This window comes from Rhinopithecus bieti, unplaced genomic scaffold (genome assembly GCF_001698545.2).
Source record: "Rhinopithecus bieti isolate Rb0 unplaced genomic scaffold, ASM169854v2 scaffold_29378, whole genome shotgun sequence".
Classification (NCBI taxonomy): Eukaryota; Metazoa; Chordata; class Mammalia; order Primates; family Cercopithecidae; genus Rhinopithecus; species Rhinopithecus bieti.
The window spans coordinates 974,372-987,630 of NW_016813019.1; the positions used below are offsets into that span (position 1 = coordinate 974,372).

The 13,259-nt window shown below is 41.1% G+C and overlaps 1 protein-coding gene and 1 long non-coding RNA gene across 2 annotated transcripts in view; both read right to left on the bottom strand.

The window, feature by feature from the left end:
* Positions 1–13,259, bottom strand: part of FANCD2 (FA complementation group D2) — a 97,140-nt gene that overhangs the window by 71,573 nt on the left and 12,308 nt on the right. Inside the window, 7 exon segments of the mRNA XM_017847452.1 lie at positions 8,017–8,052; positions 8,284–8,392; positions 8,738–8,838; positions 9,243–9,347; positions 10,208–10,295; positions 11,987–12,111; positions 12,490–12,568. Coding sequence (XP_017702941.1) covers positions 8,017–8,052; positions 8,284–8,392; positions 8,738–8,838; positions 9,243–9,347; positions 10,208–10,295; positions 11,987–12,111; positions 12,490–12,568 — 643 coding nt within the window.
* Positions 2,381–4,276, bottom strand: LOC108512282 (uncharacterized). Its single transcript, XR_001880557.1, has 3 exons — positions 4,255–4,276; positions 3,809–3,869; positions 2,381–2,441 (listed from the first exon to the last, which is right to left on the bottom strand). It is a non-coding gene; the product is annotated as an uncharacterized LOC108512282 (long non-coding RNA).

Consider the following 13,259-nt stretch of genomic DNA (forward strand, 5'->3'; position numbering starts at 1 on the left):
CGGCCTCCCAAAGTGCTAGGATTACAGGCTTGAGCCACCGTGCCCAGCCATTGCAGCTAGTCTTAACTGAAAAAGACAAGCCAGGATGTAAGGTATCCAGCATGAGACATTTAGCTGAAACAAATTAGAAAAACCTTCAGTGGGTGCAGTGGCTCACTCCTGTAATCCCTGCACTTTGTGGGGCTGAGGCAGGCAGATCACTTGAGGTCAGGAGTTCGAGGACAGCCTGGCCAACATGGTGAAACCCCATATCTACCAAAAATACCAAAAAATTAGCTGGGTATGGTGGTGCACACCTGTAATCCCAGCTACTCGGGGGGCTGAGGCAGGAGAATCACTTGAACCCAGGAGGCACAGGTTGTAGTGAGCAAGATCGCACCACCATACTCCAGCCTGGCGACAGAGTAAGACTCTGTCTCAAAATAAATAAACCTTTAAACTTATTACTGTATCAGGACTCTGAAAAAATTAAAAAGGAGAACATAAAAATGACTATAATCCTGTCATTCCAGAAATGTACACTATTAATATGCATATGTATATGTGTGTATCTTCTTTTTTAAACAAAATACTGGACTGAACTATGTATTGCAAAAACCGCAATTACTTTTGCACCAACCTAATATAAATGCTATGTGTAACCTGGGTTTGTTTTTTTCAATTAACGCATGATATTAACTAGTTCTTTTTACAGTTATTAATGTGCACATAATATTCCTATTTTTTGAACATCTCAATTATTCACATTTATTTTAAAGAGTAATCTTTTTCAATACATGGAACACCTCACAAATTTGGATATCACCCTTGCAAAGGGGCCATGCTAATCTCTGTATTGTTCAATTTCAGTACATGTACTGCCAAAGCAAGCACTAAACTAATATTATTTCATTTTCTTTTTTTTTTTTTTTGTAAGACGGAGTCTCGCTCTGTCTCCCAGGCTGGAGTGCAGTGGCCCAATCTCGGCTCACTACAACCTCTGCCTCCCGGGTTCAAGCGATTCTCCTGTCTCAGCCCCCCAAGTAGCTGGGACTACAGGCGCCCGCCACCACTCCCGGCTAATTTTTTGTTGTATTTTTAATAGAGACGGGGTTTCACCATATTGGCCAGGCTGGTCTCGAACTCCTGACCTTGTGATCCGCCCGCCTCAGCCTCCCAAAGTGCTGGGATTACAGGCATGAGCCACCACGCCTGGCCAATATTATTTCATTTTCATTCACAGTTATTATCCTAGGATAAATTAGGAGACATGACATTAGGACTAAAGGGTATGCAAAATCTAAGGTTTTTGACACAATCTATTGCTCTTCAGACTCAATGCCTGAACTAATTTATATGCTCACTAGCAATGCACAAGCATGCCTATTCACCACACTCAACAAGGATACCCTGTGAGAGTAGGAAAAAATGCCTTTATTTTACTGTTTAATAGTTATTATTTACTATTTTGATATAGTGTTTTAAATTTGTGACTTTGCTAACAAAATTGAACTTTTAAATATTTGATGTTCTTGCATTTATTCTTTGTAAACTGTCTGTTCACAACCAAATGAACTTTTCTATTAGGCCGTTCATTTCTTTTTTAACATACTAATTAAAAAAAAACAGGTAGGGCCACATTCCAATAGTTGGAGAGGTTCAGGCAGGTTGATCACTTGAGCCTAGAAGTTTTGAGACTAGCCTGGGCAACATGGCAAAACCCCATCTCTACCAAAAAAACATGAAAATTAGCTGGACCGGGTGGCACGCACCTGTAGTCCCAGGCACTCATGGGGCTGAGGTGTGAGAATCACTTAAGCCTAGGTGGTTGATGCCGCAGTGAGCTGTGATCGTACTATGGCACTCCAGCCTGGGCGACAGAGTGAGACCCTGTCTCAACATACACTACAAAATTAAAAAGGTAAAGAAAAGTATTCAGAGAATACCTGATTGCAACCAACTGGCTACCCTCTTTGGAAACAACTACTGTTACCAGTATATTGTGTATCCTTCTACTAGGGATTATCCCTGAGCATAAGCAACAGACATTTAAAAAAAAAAAGAAAATACTGTTTTTAAATACAGACAAGGTCTCACTACATTGCCCAGGCTGGTCTTGAATTCCTGGACTCAAGCAATCCTCCTGCCTCGGCTTCCCAAACTGTTGGGATTACAGGTGTGAGCCACCGCATCAAGCCAATAGTTACTTTTATTGTAATCCTACCTATTTTTACAAAATCATATTAATAGATGAAACTTCAAAGACACTCCAGTAAAATTTTAGTAGTCACTTAAGAAGCATCACGATAAATATGACTTTCAGAGAAACCAATAGTTTTCAGAGTAACCTTTTCAGAGAGAAACTTAAGTAACACCGGGGTACTTCGAACATTCCATAACTCCACTTACTTTTCAAAAAAATATTCTGGCAACTTCTCAAATAAGGTTTTGATAATGGCAGGCTAAAAAAGAAGACACAGGGAGTTAGGAGATTATCTCAAAATACACAACAGAAATGTATAATCCCAGCTACTTGGGAGGCTGAGGCACGAGAATCACTTGAAACTGCGGGAGGCAGAGATTGCAGTGAGACGAGATTGCACCACTCCACTCCAGCCTGGGTGACAGAGGAGACTCTGACACACACAAACACACACACACACACACAAAAGAAATGTGTAATTCTCTTTCCAACCAGAGCTCCGGGAATAAACACTTTGTTAAAGTTGATATCTTATTACAAAGATATCCACATGAATATGTCTTCATTTTTAGAATTGGAATTACTATTGGAATACACAGATTTGCTATTGTGAAAAACTGAAAATGATTATCAAGACAAAGTTAAAATAATCACATAATCAAAATATTATTAAAAACAATGACGGTTAATCCACGAAATGCAGACTTTAAAAGGTTATCAAAGAGGTTGCAATGGGAGCTCTCCAGAGGAACAAGGGAGCTCTTAGACTGAAAATAACTAATTATCTTCACGATTTCCAGTGAAAAGGAAGAGTTTAAGAGTGTGAAAAGATTAGCAGTAGGGGAGAAGAGGAAAAATGGAGAACGGGATGGAGGGAAGTGTTCTGTTCCATATACATTTGTATAACTTGAAATATTTAAATTATATCAATGTATTATCTATTTAATATATTAAAAGAGAAGAAGAGAAGGAAAAGGACAAAATTAAGATACATAAGCATCTAAAAAGCTAAATGGGAGATGATGGAGATACGAATATGATAAAGATTACAAGATATTGGCTGGGCGCGGTGGCTCATGCCTATAATCCCAGCACTTTGGGAGGCCGAGGAGGGCGGATCATGAGGTCAGGAGATCGAGACCACGGTGAAACTCCATCTCTACTAAAAATACAAAACTTAGCTGGGCGCGGTGGTGGGCGCCTGTAGTCCCAGCAACTCAAGAGGCTGAGGCAGGAGAATGGCGTGAACCCAGGAGGTGGAGCTTGAAGTGAGCCGAGATCGCGCCACTGCACTCCAGCCTGGACAACAGAGTGGGACTCCGTCTCAAAAAAAAAAAAAAAAAAGATTACCAGGTACTAAGAGATATACAGGATGTAGCTTTAAGAACAGGAATCAGATGCAGAGAGAATAAATGGGACTGCCAGATGTATTAGGCTAATAAGCACAGTTTTAAAACACAGACGTTACCTTACCAAACCCATCACAGCAACAGGGCTGTGCTAAAGCTGTTACAAACCCAAATTCTCCAATTAACCCTACTCTATCCTGTGTTCCTGCTATTTAGACTTGAGCATACACCACAAACCTCATCCATCAAATGTTCACAGAAAAAGTGACAGTCTTACCTGTAGTATGTCAATCCCCAGAAGCAGTTTGATGAGACTCTTAGAATAAGATGCACCCATACTGTAAAAAAAAAGAAATCTGTTTTCCACTTTGCTTTCCTTGTTTTAACACTTTTATCATTTTTTCTCAATAAAATTGGTTAAATACATAATCTTTAAAGAGGAACTACCCTGTTAGACAAGAAACACAGAAATGAGCAGATGGCTCTTTGCAAGGGATCGGTAGAGATCTGAAATTCTGTCAACACAGGTGAAACACATTCTAGAAAACACTGATTGTTAGGCTCATAACCACAAGCTTAGGAATTTTAAAGTTAGTTTAAATTCTGAAGAAGACAGCCTACACCAAAAATGAAATTTCAAACAACTGCGCTCTCCCTCCCCAGCCCCACGCAATTAGCGGAACAGACTGACTTTCACCAAGATTCCATGCCTCCTCTCCACACCTGGCTTCCTCATCCTGCAGACGCTCACAAGACAAAAGGCAGTTCCTGAAACTGTCTTCATCCTCAATGTAAGACTCCAGACCACTAACAAATTCTNAAAAAAAAAAAAAGTTGGAAAGACTATAAATGCCATCAATACAGGAAAGATTCAATACATTATGATGGAGTTATTTTAATTTTTGGAATATTACACAGTCATCAAAAAGAATAAGCCATGCAGGGTGTGGTGGCTCATGCCTGTAATCCCAGCACTTTGGGAGGCCGAGGTGGGCAGATTACCTGAGGTCAGGAGTTTGAGACTAGCCTGGCCAACGTGGTGAAACCCCATCTCTACCAAAAATACTCACAAAAAAATTAGTCAGTCATGGTGGCAGGTGCCTGTAATCCCAGCTACTCGGGAAGCTGTGGCAAGTGAATCACTTATACCCGGGAGGTGGAGGTTACAGTGAGCCAAAATTACGCCACTGCACTCCAGCCTAAGTGACAGAGCAAAGCTCTATCTTAAAAAAATTTTTTTTAAATTAAAAAATTAACAAACAAAAAGAATAACCTAGACCAGGGGTCTGCAACCCCTGGACCACAGAGTCTGTGGTCTGCTAGGAACCAAGTGCACAGCAGGAGGTGAGGGGTGGTCAAATGGGCATTACCACCTGAGATCCTTCTCCTGTCAAAATAGCAGCAGCATTAGATTCTCATGGGAGTGTGAACCCTATTGTGAACTGCACATGCACAGGATCTAGGCTGCACATTCCTTATGAGAATCTAAATTGTGCCTGATGATCTAAGGTGGAACTGTTTCATCCTGAAATCATGCCCTGACACAGTCTGTGAAAAAACTCTCTTCCATGAAACCAGTCCCTGGTGCCAAAAAGGTTAGGGACTGCTAAGCCATACTATATTTTTTGACAGAGAAAAGACATTCCTGATATGAAGCGGAAAAAACAGCAACCTGCAAAAGGATAATCCGGCTGGGCATGGTGGCTCATGCCTATAATCCCACTGCTTTGAGAGGCTGAGGAGGGAGGCTCACCAGCCCAGGAGGTTGAGGCAACAGTAAGCTATGATTATGCCACTGCACTCCAGCCTGGTGACAGAGTGAGACCCTGTCTCTTTAAACACCACCACCACCCATAATCATAGTTAAGATTCTGCTTTTGTAAAAATAATATATAAACATATATATGTGTAGGTATAAGAGTATACCTGTACTTCCACGCAATTACAGCTTGTATATGAAGAGAAAAAATTTGGAAGGATGATTATCCCTGAGGAATGGGACAGAGAGTGGAGAAAAACTGTATATTTTACATCTGTAGTTTCCTTGTGGGTTTTTCTCCACAATTAGCTTGTTTACCTAAGTTTAAAAAAGAAAAATTTGGCCGGGCGCGGTGGCTCAAGCCTGTAATCCCAGCACTTTGGGAGGCCGAGACGGGCGGATCACGAGGTCAGGAGATCAAGACCATCCTGACTAACATGGTGAAACCCCTCTCTACTAAAATACAAAAAACTAGCCGGGCGACCTGGCGGGCGCCTGTAGTCCCAGCTACTCGGGAGGCTGAGGCAGGAGAATGGTGTGAACCCGGGAGGCGGAGCGTGCAGTGAGCTGGGATCCGGCCACTGCACTCCAGCCTGGGCGACAGAGCCAGACTCCGTCTCAAAAAAAAAAAAAGAGAAAATTTGAGGACTGGGAGCAGTGGCTCATGCCTATAATCCCAGTACTTTGGGAGGCCCAAGCAGGAGGATCACTTGAAGCTAACAATTTGAGACCAGGCCAGGTGCAGTGGCTCATGCCTGTAATCCCAGCACTTTGGCAGGCTGAGGCGGGCAGATCACGAGGTCAGGAGATCGAGACCATCCTGGCTAACACGGTGAAACCCTGTCTCTACTAAAAATACAAAAAAAAAATTAGCCAGGCCACGCCACTGCACTCCAGCCTGGGCGACAGAGTGAGACTTCGTTTCAGGAAAAAAAAAAAAAAAAAAAAAAAAAAAAAATTTCAGACTAGTCTGGGCAACACAGCAAGACCTCATCTATATAAAAAATAAAAAAATTGGCCTGGCATGTTGGGTCACACCTGTAATCCCAGCACTTTGGGCGGTCGAGGTGGGCAGATCACCTGAGGTCAGGAGTTTGAGACCAGCCTGGCAGACATGGTGAAATCCCGTCTCTACTAAAAATGCAAAAATTAGCTGGGCGTGGTGGCGGGCACCTATAATCCCAGCTACTAGGGAGGCTGAGGCAGGAGAACTGCTTAAACCCAGGGGGCGGAGGTTGCAGTGAGCTGAGATTGTGCCACATCACTCTAGCCTGGGCAAAAAAGCAAAATATCATCTCAAAAAAAATAAAATAAAATAATAAATAAATAAAACAATTAGCCAGGCCTGGTGGTGCTTGCCTGTAGTCCCAGCTACTCCGAAGATTGAGGTGGGAGGATCACTTGAACCCAGGAGTTTGAGGCTGCAGTGAGCTATGATGCTACCACCGCACTCCAGCTTGGGTGACAGAGCAAGACAGTCTCTTGAAAACAAAACAAGACAAAAAAAAGAGAAAACATTGGGAGTGTATTCAGGGCAACTTGAGTCTATGCTTCCAGGAAAAAAAAAAAAAAAAAAAAAANGGACACCAAAATTGAGTTATTAGACCAGAATACAGTCATAAAAGATAACAATGAAGACAAAGCAGACACTTGAAATATTTATGACAGGAGAAAAAATGTAAAGAAAAAAATAAGAATAGAAATTATATTTATACAATGATTACAAATATGTAAAAATAGGAATGCAGGCAGCCACAGTGGTAAATTTATGTTTATCCAAAACCAAAAATAGTGTGTTGGAGTACTTTGATATTTTTCACCAGAAAAAATTCTGAATTTTCATTGCTTTATTCAGCATCATGAAAGTTTTTAAGATAGTCATCCAAAAATTGGCTAACACAACTAACAAAAATCCCACAAAACAGATTCCAACCAAAGAAAAATCTTTAAAGGCAACCAATCAAAACCTAAGGAACTCAATCATCTGGCTTTTTTTTTTTTTGAGATGGAGTCTTGCACTGTTGCCCAGGCTGGAGTGCAGTGGTGTGACACACCAGGCCAGGCTAATTTTTTATTTTTTTCGTTTTTTTTAGAGACAGGGTTTCGCTACATTGGCCAGGCTGGTCTCAAACTCCTGACCTCAGATCATCTGCCTGCCTCAGCCTCCCAAAGTGCTGAGATTATAGGCGTGAGCCACAGTGCCCAGCCAACCATCTGGCTTTCTGATGGAAGGTACTTCTAGAATAGAGACATAAGATCCAGTACCATTGCCTTGACAGTGGACAGACTGATTTACTCCAGTCAGGTCTACATGGGCAAAGTAAAGTAAAACATGGAATGCCATTATCTTGACAGTGGTGCTGGGTGGAAGGAAGGGCAATTAGGCAGATACAGGGACCTGAGACTCAAGTGGTTATTTTCTTCATCTCATCAGTGGGGACTTGGCTTCTCTGACTGCATCTTGACGTGCTTAGTTACACTGTTAGTATTTCCCCTTACGGATACTGTAGGCTTATTTTATAGCCAGAGTGAATAGAGGCAGGCTACCTGGCCGGTCGCCCCCTCAGATTATCTTCCCCAGACAGCTAATGTTTATTAGAGCAACTAGAGAAGAGAAAAAAAGAGTGACTGGAGGGAGGGGAAAGAAAGAAAGCGGGAAGGCAAGCTAGCCAACGTCATTACTTTTAAGTCTGCAATACTGAAAATGCATAGTACATGAACATTACCTTGTGTTCAGACACTGAGGCAGTGTTTTCAATTGCCTGCAAAAACAGGAGAGTCACAAAAATATTACGACACATTAGCAAAACACGTTTCACCTTACTCAGCAAGCCCTGTTATGTCATCCAAGAGTCAATGTGTCCATAGGGCAACCATGAGCTATCATTTCCACTTGAATTTTTGAGATTTTTAGTTCAAGCTACCTCAGTTATACATCTGTCACTAATTGCCACTCATTTCCTCCTTGATAATCAAAGTTCCAAAGATCTCACCTTAATCCAGGCTTCTGAAATGGTTTTCTCATATCTAATAGCTGACTTTATTACATCAAAGAGGAGAATAACACAGCTCTGATCGCTGCTTTCTTGATTTCCTGAGGAACTACAAGTAGCAGAGAGGAAACAAATTACTGTTCTACCTACCAGAAAAGAACTTACAAGATCTGAGTTCCTGCTTAATAGCCATGTACCCTGGAGCAAATGACAACCTCATGTATAAGATGGCTAATAAATTTGCACTGTAGTCTGTCTGGAATTGATCTGAATGGCTAAGAAAACATATAAACACATACATAATCACACACATATATGTAATTTGAAACACTATACAATACTAGATATAAATGTCATAATAGTACCATTATTTGTAATTGTAAGTATTAAGCTCTAACTCTGACTGTGGGATGTCAGAAAATTGTGACATCCTATGTGAGGATGACCTCTTTACCTTGCTCGTCCTTTACTTTTCAACTTTACTTGAGAAGCCTGTAACCGTGATGGCAAAACACAATGTTGCAGATCCAACTTCTCCCGAAGCTCAGAAATTACCTGCAGAAAGTAAGTATTAGCTATGGTTTTCTGCTTATTCATAATGGGTAGGCACAGTCCAGTCTCTCAACCATGACAATCTCCTGAAAGACTGAGGAAGAAAAAATTTTAAATGTTGGACATTTTGAAAAATAGAGTTGGGAGAATAGTTAATGCAATGTCATAGAACGTCATACCCAAAACCATAAAACGTCATACCCAGAATTCTGTGAGGTACTACACAGAAAGAGTAAATGTAACTCATAGCAGCTTATATAGATCAATGAATCTGTTGAATAGCTCCATTCTCTCCTCTGAATGCTATCCGGATTAGTTAGTATTCTCAGTCTGGGGACAGAGAAGAGCAATTCGCACTTATTAACTTAAATTGCTTTATCTAGGTGTGACGGGATATAAGAGCATACCTCAAGTGCATCCATGGCTGTTACAGAATGAAGAATGAACTTTATTATCACAGGTAAATCCTCCAATCTAATAGATGACAACTTATTCATCACCAACTGGCGAACCTAAAAATTAAAAGCACAAAAACTTAATAAGTTTTAATGTCACTACCTCAACTTTGTACTGAACTTTTAGGTAACATTAGAAAAAAATCACTTCTCTTACTCCATTTTCCCACTTATAATTTAGGGGAAAAAAAATTTTAGATTTTTCCCCAAATTAGAATTTTAGTTGTCAATACCACAGCTTTGTCAAAAACAGATGGGCAATAAATGTGAAACAGAGCTATTATCTTACATTCAGAGCCTAAATTCTCAACTGGCTACAGTAAGGCATAAAAAGTATTATTCCTATGGGAAGCAGGTATGATTCAGACAATACAGATTTCCACTCAAAACTTACTGCTTAAAAACAGACCTGTGGGCCGGCACAGTGGCTCAAGCCTGTAATCCCAGCACTTTGGGAGGCCGAGGTGGGTGGAAAACAAGGTCAAAAGTTCAAGACCAGCCTGGACAATATGGTGAAACCCAGTCTCTACTAAAAATACAAAAATTAACCAGGCGTGGTGGCAGGCGCCTGTAACCCCAGCTACTTGGGAGGCCGAGTCAGGGAACTACTTGAAACCGGGAGGCAGAGGTTGCAGTGAGCGGAGATTGCGCCACTGCACTCCAGCCTGGGTGACAGAGCAAGACTCCGTCTCAAAAACAAACAAAACAAAAACAAAAACCAAAAAAAACAACAGACCTGTGATTCTATCATAGAATAGCATCTGAAACTCATTGAGGTGGGGGAAAAAAAGTATCAAATGTGATTCACTATGGTTTCAAAATGAAATATTCATTACTCCCAAGGCAATGACTGAGTAACACTTGTTCCGGGAGGTTGGAAAGCTGGCTCAGTTTCTGGAAAGCTGAGTCTTTCCTACCTTCAATAGGAAGTTTGGGTCAAGTCGGAGGCTCGAAAGGACATCCAGGATTGGGACAGTGAGTGAAGTATTCTCTATCAGTAGGTCACTGTGAATGGCAGAAAAACAAAAAAGTTGTGTAATGGTTTGAACAGAGCTGGGCAGACAATGACTTGAGAAAATCATTCATTACAGCATGAAAAGAAAGGACACACTTAGTTCCATTAAATTACCGTTTATAGTATGTTTCTTTAAAAATTGTTTTGACTGCAAAAAATAATACATGCTCATTATAAAAATTCCAATAATAAAGGTAGAAGCAAGCCTTCCATCACAATCCCCACTACCCAGAGAACACCACTATTTAGTTTGGTACATATCCTTCCCCGCAAAAGGAAAAGAAAACACAAAACATTTACAATGAAATGTGATAAGTATGAGAAACACATGTGCATGGTGCTACAGGAGCACAACGTTGTGAGAACAGTAATAGATTGTTTTTTTTTTTTTTTTTGCTTTTTGAGACAGGGTCTTACTCTGATGCCCAGGCTTGAGTACAGTGGTGTGATCACAGTTCACTGTAGCTTCAACCTTCCATTCTCAATTGATCCTCCCATCTCAGCCTCCTGAGTAGCTAGAATTATAGGTCGTACCACCACATCCAGCTAATTTTTGTATTTTTTGGAGAGACGGCTTTTCACCATGTTGCCCAAGCTGGTCTTGAACTCCCGGGCTCAAGCGACCCACCCACCTCAGCAGCCCAACATGCTGGGATTAAAGGCATGAGTCACAGTGACAGATGCTAAAAGAAGACTATACAAAAGGAGATGAGCTGGCATCAGGCAGGTAAAGTGGGTGGCATAGTGCTTTGCCCATAGGGAGCATCCTGCTCAAAAGGACAAAGGCAAGAAATCATTGGACGTTTTGGAGGTAGCTGTGCACACAACTACACAAAAGAAGTATCACAAATTGAAGTTTTAAAAAACGCTTCTAGTACGATAAAAAGTTGCATTATGACAGAAACTTTATTATCTAGGGATATTGTTCACCCCTTCTCCAATACTGCCCTACCAATTACTATTTTTCAAATGAATGACAGCAAGCAATAGGTCTCTGCAAAGGGTGTGATGCAAGGTTGTGCATTAGAATGAATCACCTAGGAACCCAAAGAAGGTAGATGTCTAATAGGCTCCACAAATGATTTTAATGTGCAGTCAGGGTTAAGGACGCCCTGAAGAACATGTTAATGAAACTAAGGGATCATGGTCAACTTCTCCATTGGCCAAATTTAGATACCTAATCCTAAGCCAGACTTCACGCTCATAACAGGTATACCATTTAAAAGAAAGTATGTGGGGCCGGGCACAGTGGCTCACACTTGTAATCCCAGCACTTTGGGAGGCTGAGACAGGTGGATCACAAGGTCAGGATATGGAGACCATCCAGGCTAACCCGGTGAAACCCTGTCTCTACTAAAAATACAAAAAAATTAGCCGGGCGTGGTGGCAGGCGCCTGTAGTCCCAGCTACTCGGGAGGCTGAGGCAGGAGAATGGCATGAACCCAGGAGGTGGAGGTTGCAATGAGCTGAGATCGCACCACTGCACTCCAGCCTGGGCGACAGAGCGAGACTCCGTCTCAAAAGAAGAAGAAAGTACGTGGACCTGTTCAAATATATACCTTTTTTTTTTTTTAAGTCAAATCCCATACAAGAGACCACATTACTACTGCTTTTTGCATACTGCAATGATAAAGCCCCCACAGTTGAGCCTCACTTAGATGGTGACAGAGTGCTTATCCACCTGAGTTCTTTCCCCACATCAGCGTGCTGGGAATCCCCTAGGATCTCAGGTAGGCTGGTGATGATGTCATGCTGCAGATTCTCTGGAGCAATACTGATCAGTTGCATGATCTTGGCGGTGAGGTCCTGCAGTAGAGGACACTATTAGAACTGCAGCACATTACCCAGAATAAAGAAACACTACCTACTTGTGAAATGCAGAACTGAAATTATTTGAGAGATAAACATAGTTATTTATCTCTGTACTTTGAAAAAGAATCTTCCCAAATATTTAATTTATTTAATAAATGATACCTACTCTTCGTATTTAAACTTTTCTGATGAAATTTAAAGGGTGAAGTATCTATGATTCTCAAATGATGAAAACTGGAAAAAGCTAATGGATGGATGGATGGATGGAAAAGTATGAATTTTCTATTTAGAAAGAGAAAAAAAAAAATACAACTTCCAAAAGATATGAGAAACATACTCTTTAAATTCAAGCGATAAAGTCCGTAAGCCTACCTTGCCATCCACAACTCTGTCAAGCCACTTTAGTTGACTAACAATGAGTCGAGGTATGTTGATTTCATCATTGGTCTTGCTAAAATGTTAGGAAGAGAAGACAGGGAACTTAGCCTTCCTGGCCAAAATAACAGCAAGCATTAATACTGCACAAAATATTTTAGCCATTCCATTAACATTTACTGAACACCTACTATGCATTTGGCACTGTACTAGACACACAAGTGATACCCAATATGCAGGAGATATATGCTTATGTATGTTGAGAAAAATGTCTAGAAAGTATGCTAAATATGAATAGTGGCTACATCCGGGAGGGTTTAGAGAAAAGGGATGACAGGGCTAGACAGCATCTCTTAATAATAATTTTTAAAAAGATAACATTAATAAATCTTAAAACCGAATATGACAAATATTTTAAAAGGTAAGACACTAATAACATCAATGAAGTAAGTGCTTAAAAAGGCAAGCATAAGTTGGGTGTGGTGGCTCATGCCTGTAATCCCAGCACTTTGGGAGGCCAAGGTGGGCAGATCACATGAGGCCAGGAGTTCAAGACCAGCCTGGCCAACACGGTGAAACCCTGTCTCTACTAAAAATACAAAAATCAGCTGGGCATGACGGTGGATACCTGTAATCCCAGCTACTCGGGAGGCTGAGTCAGGAGAATCACTTGAACCCAGGAGGTGGAGGTTGCAGTGAGCTGAGATCATGCCACTGCACTCCAGCCTGGGTGACAGAGCCAAGACTCTGTCTCAAAAAAAAAAAAA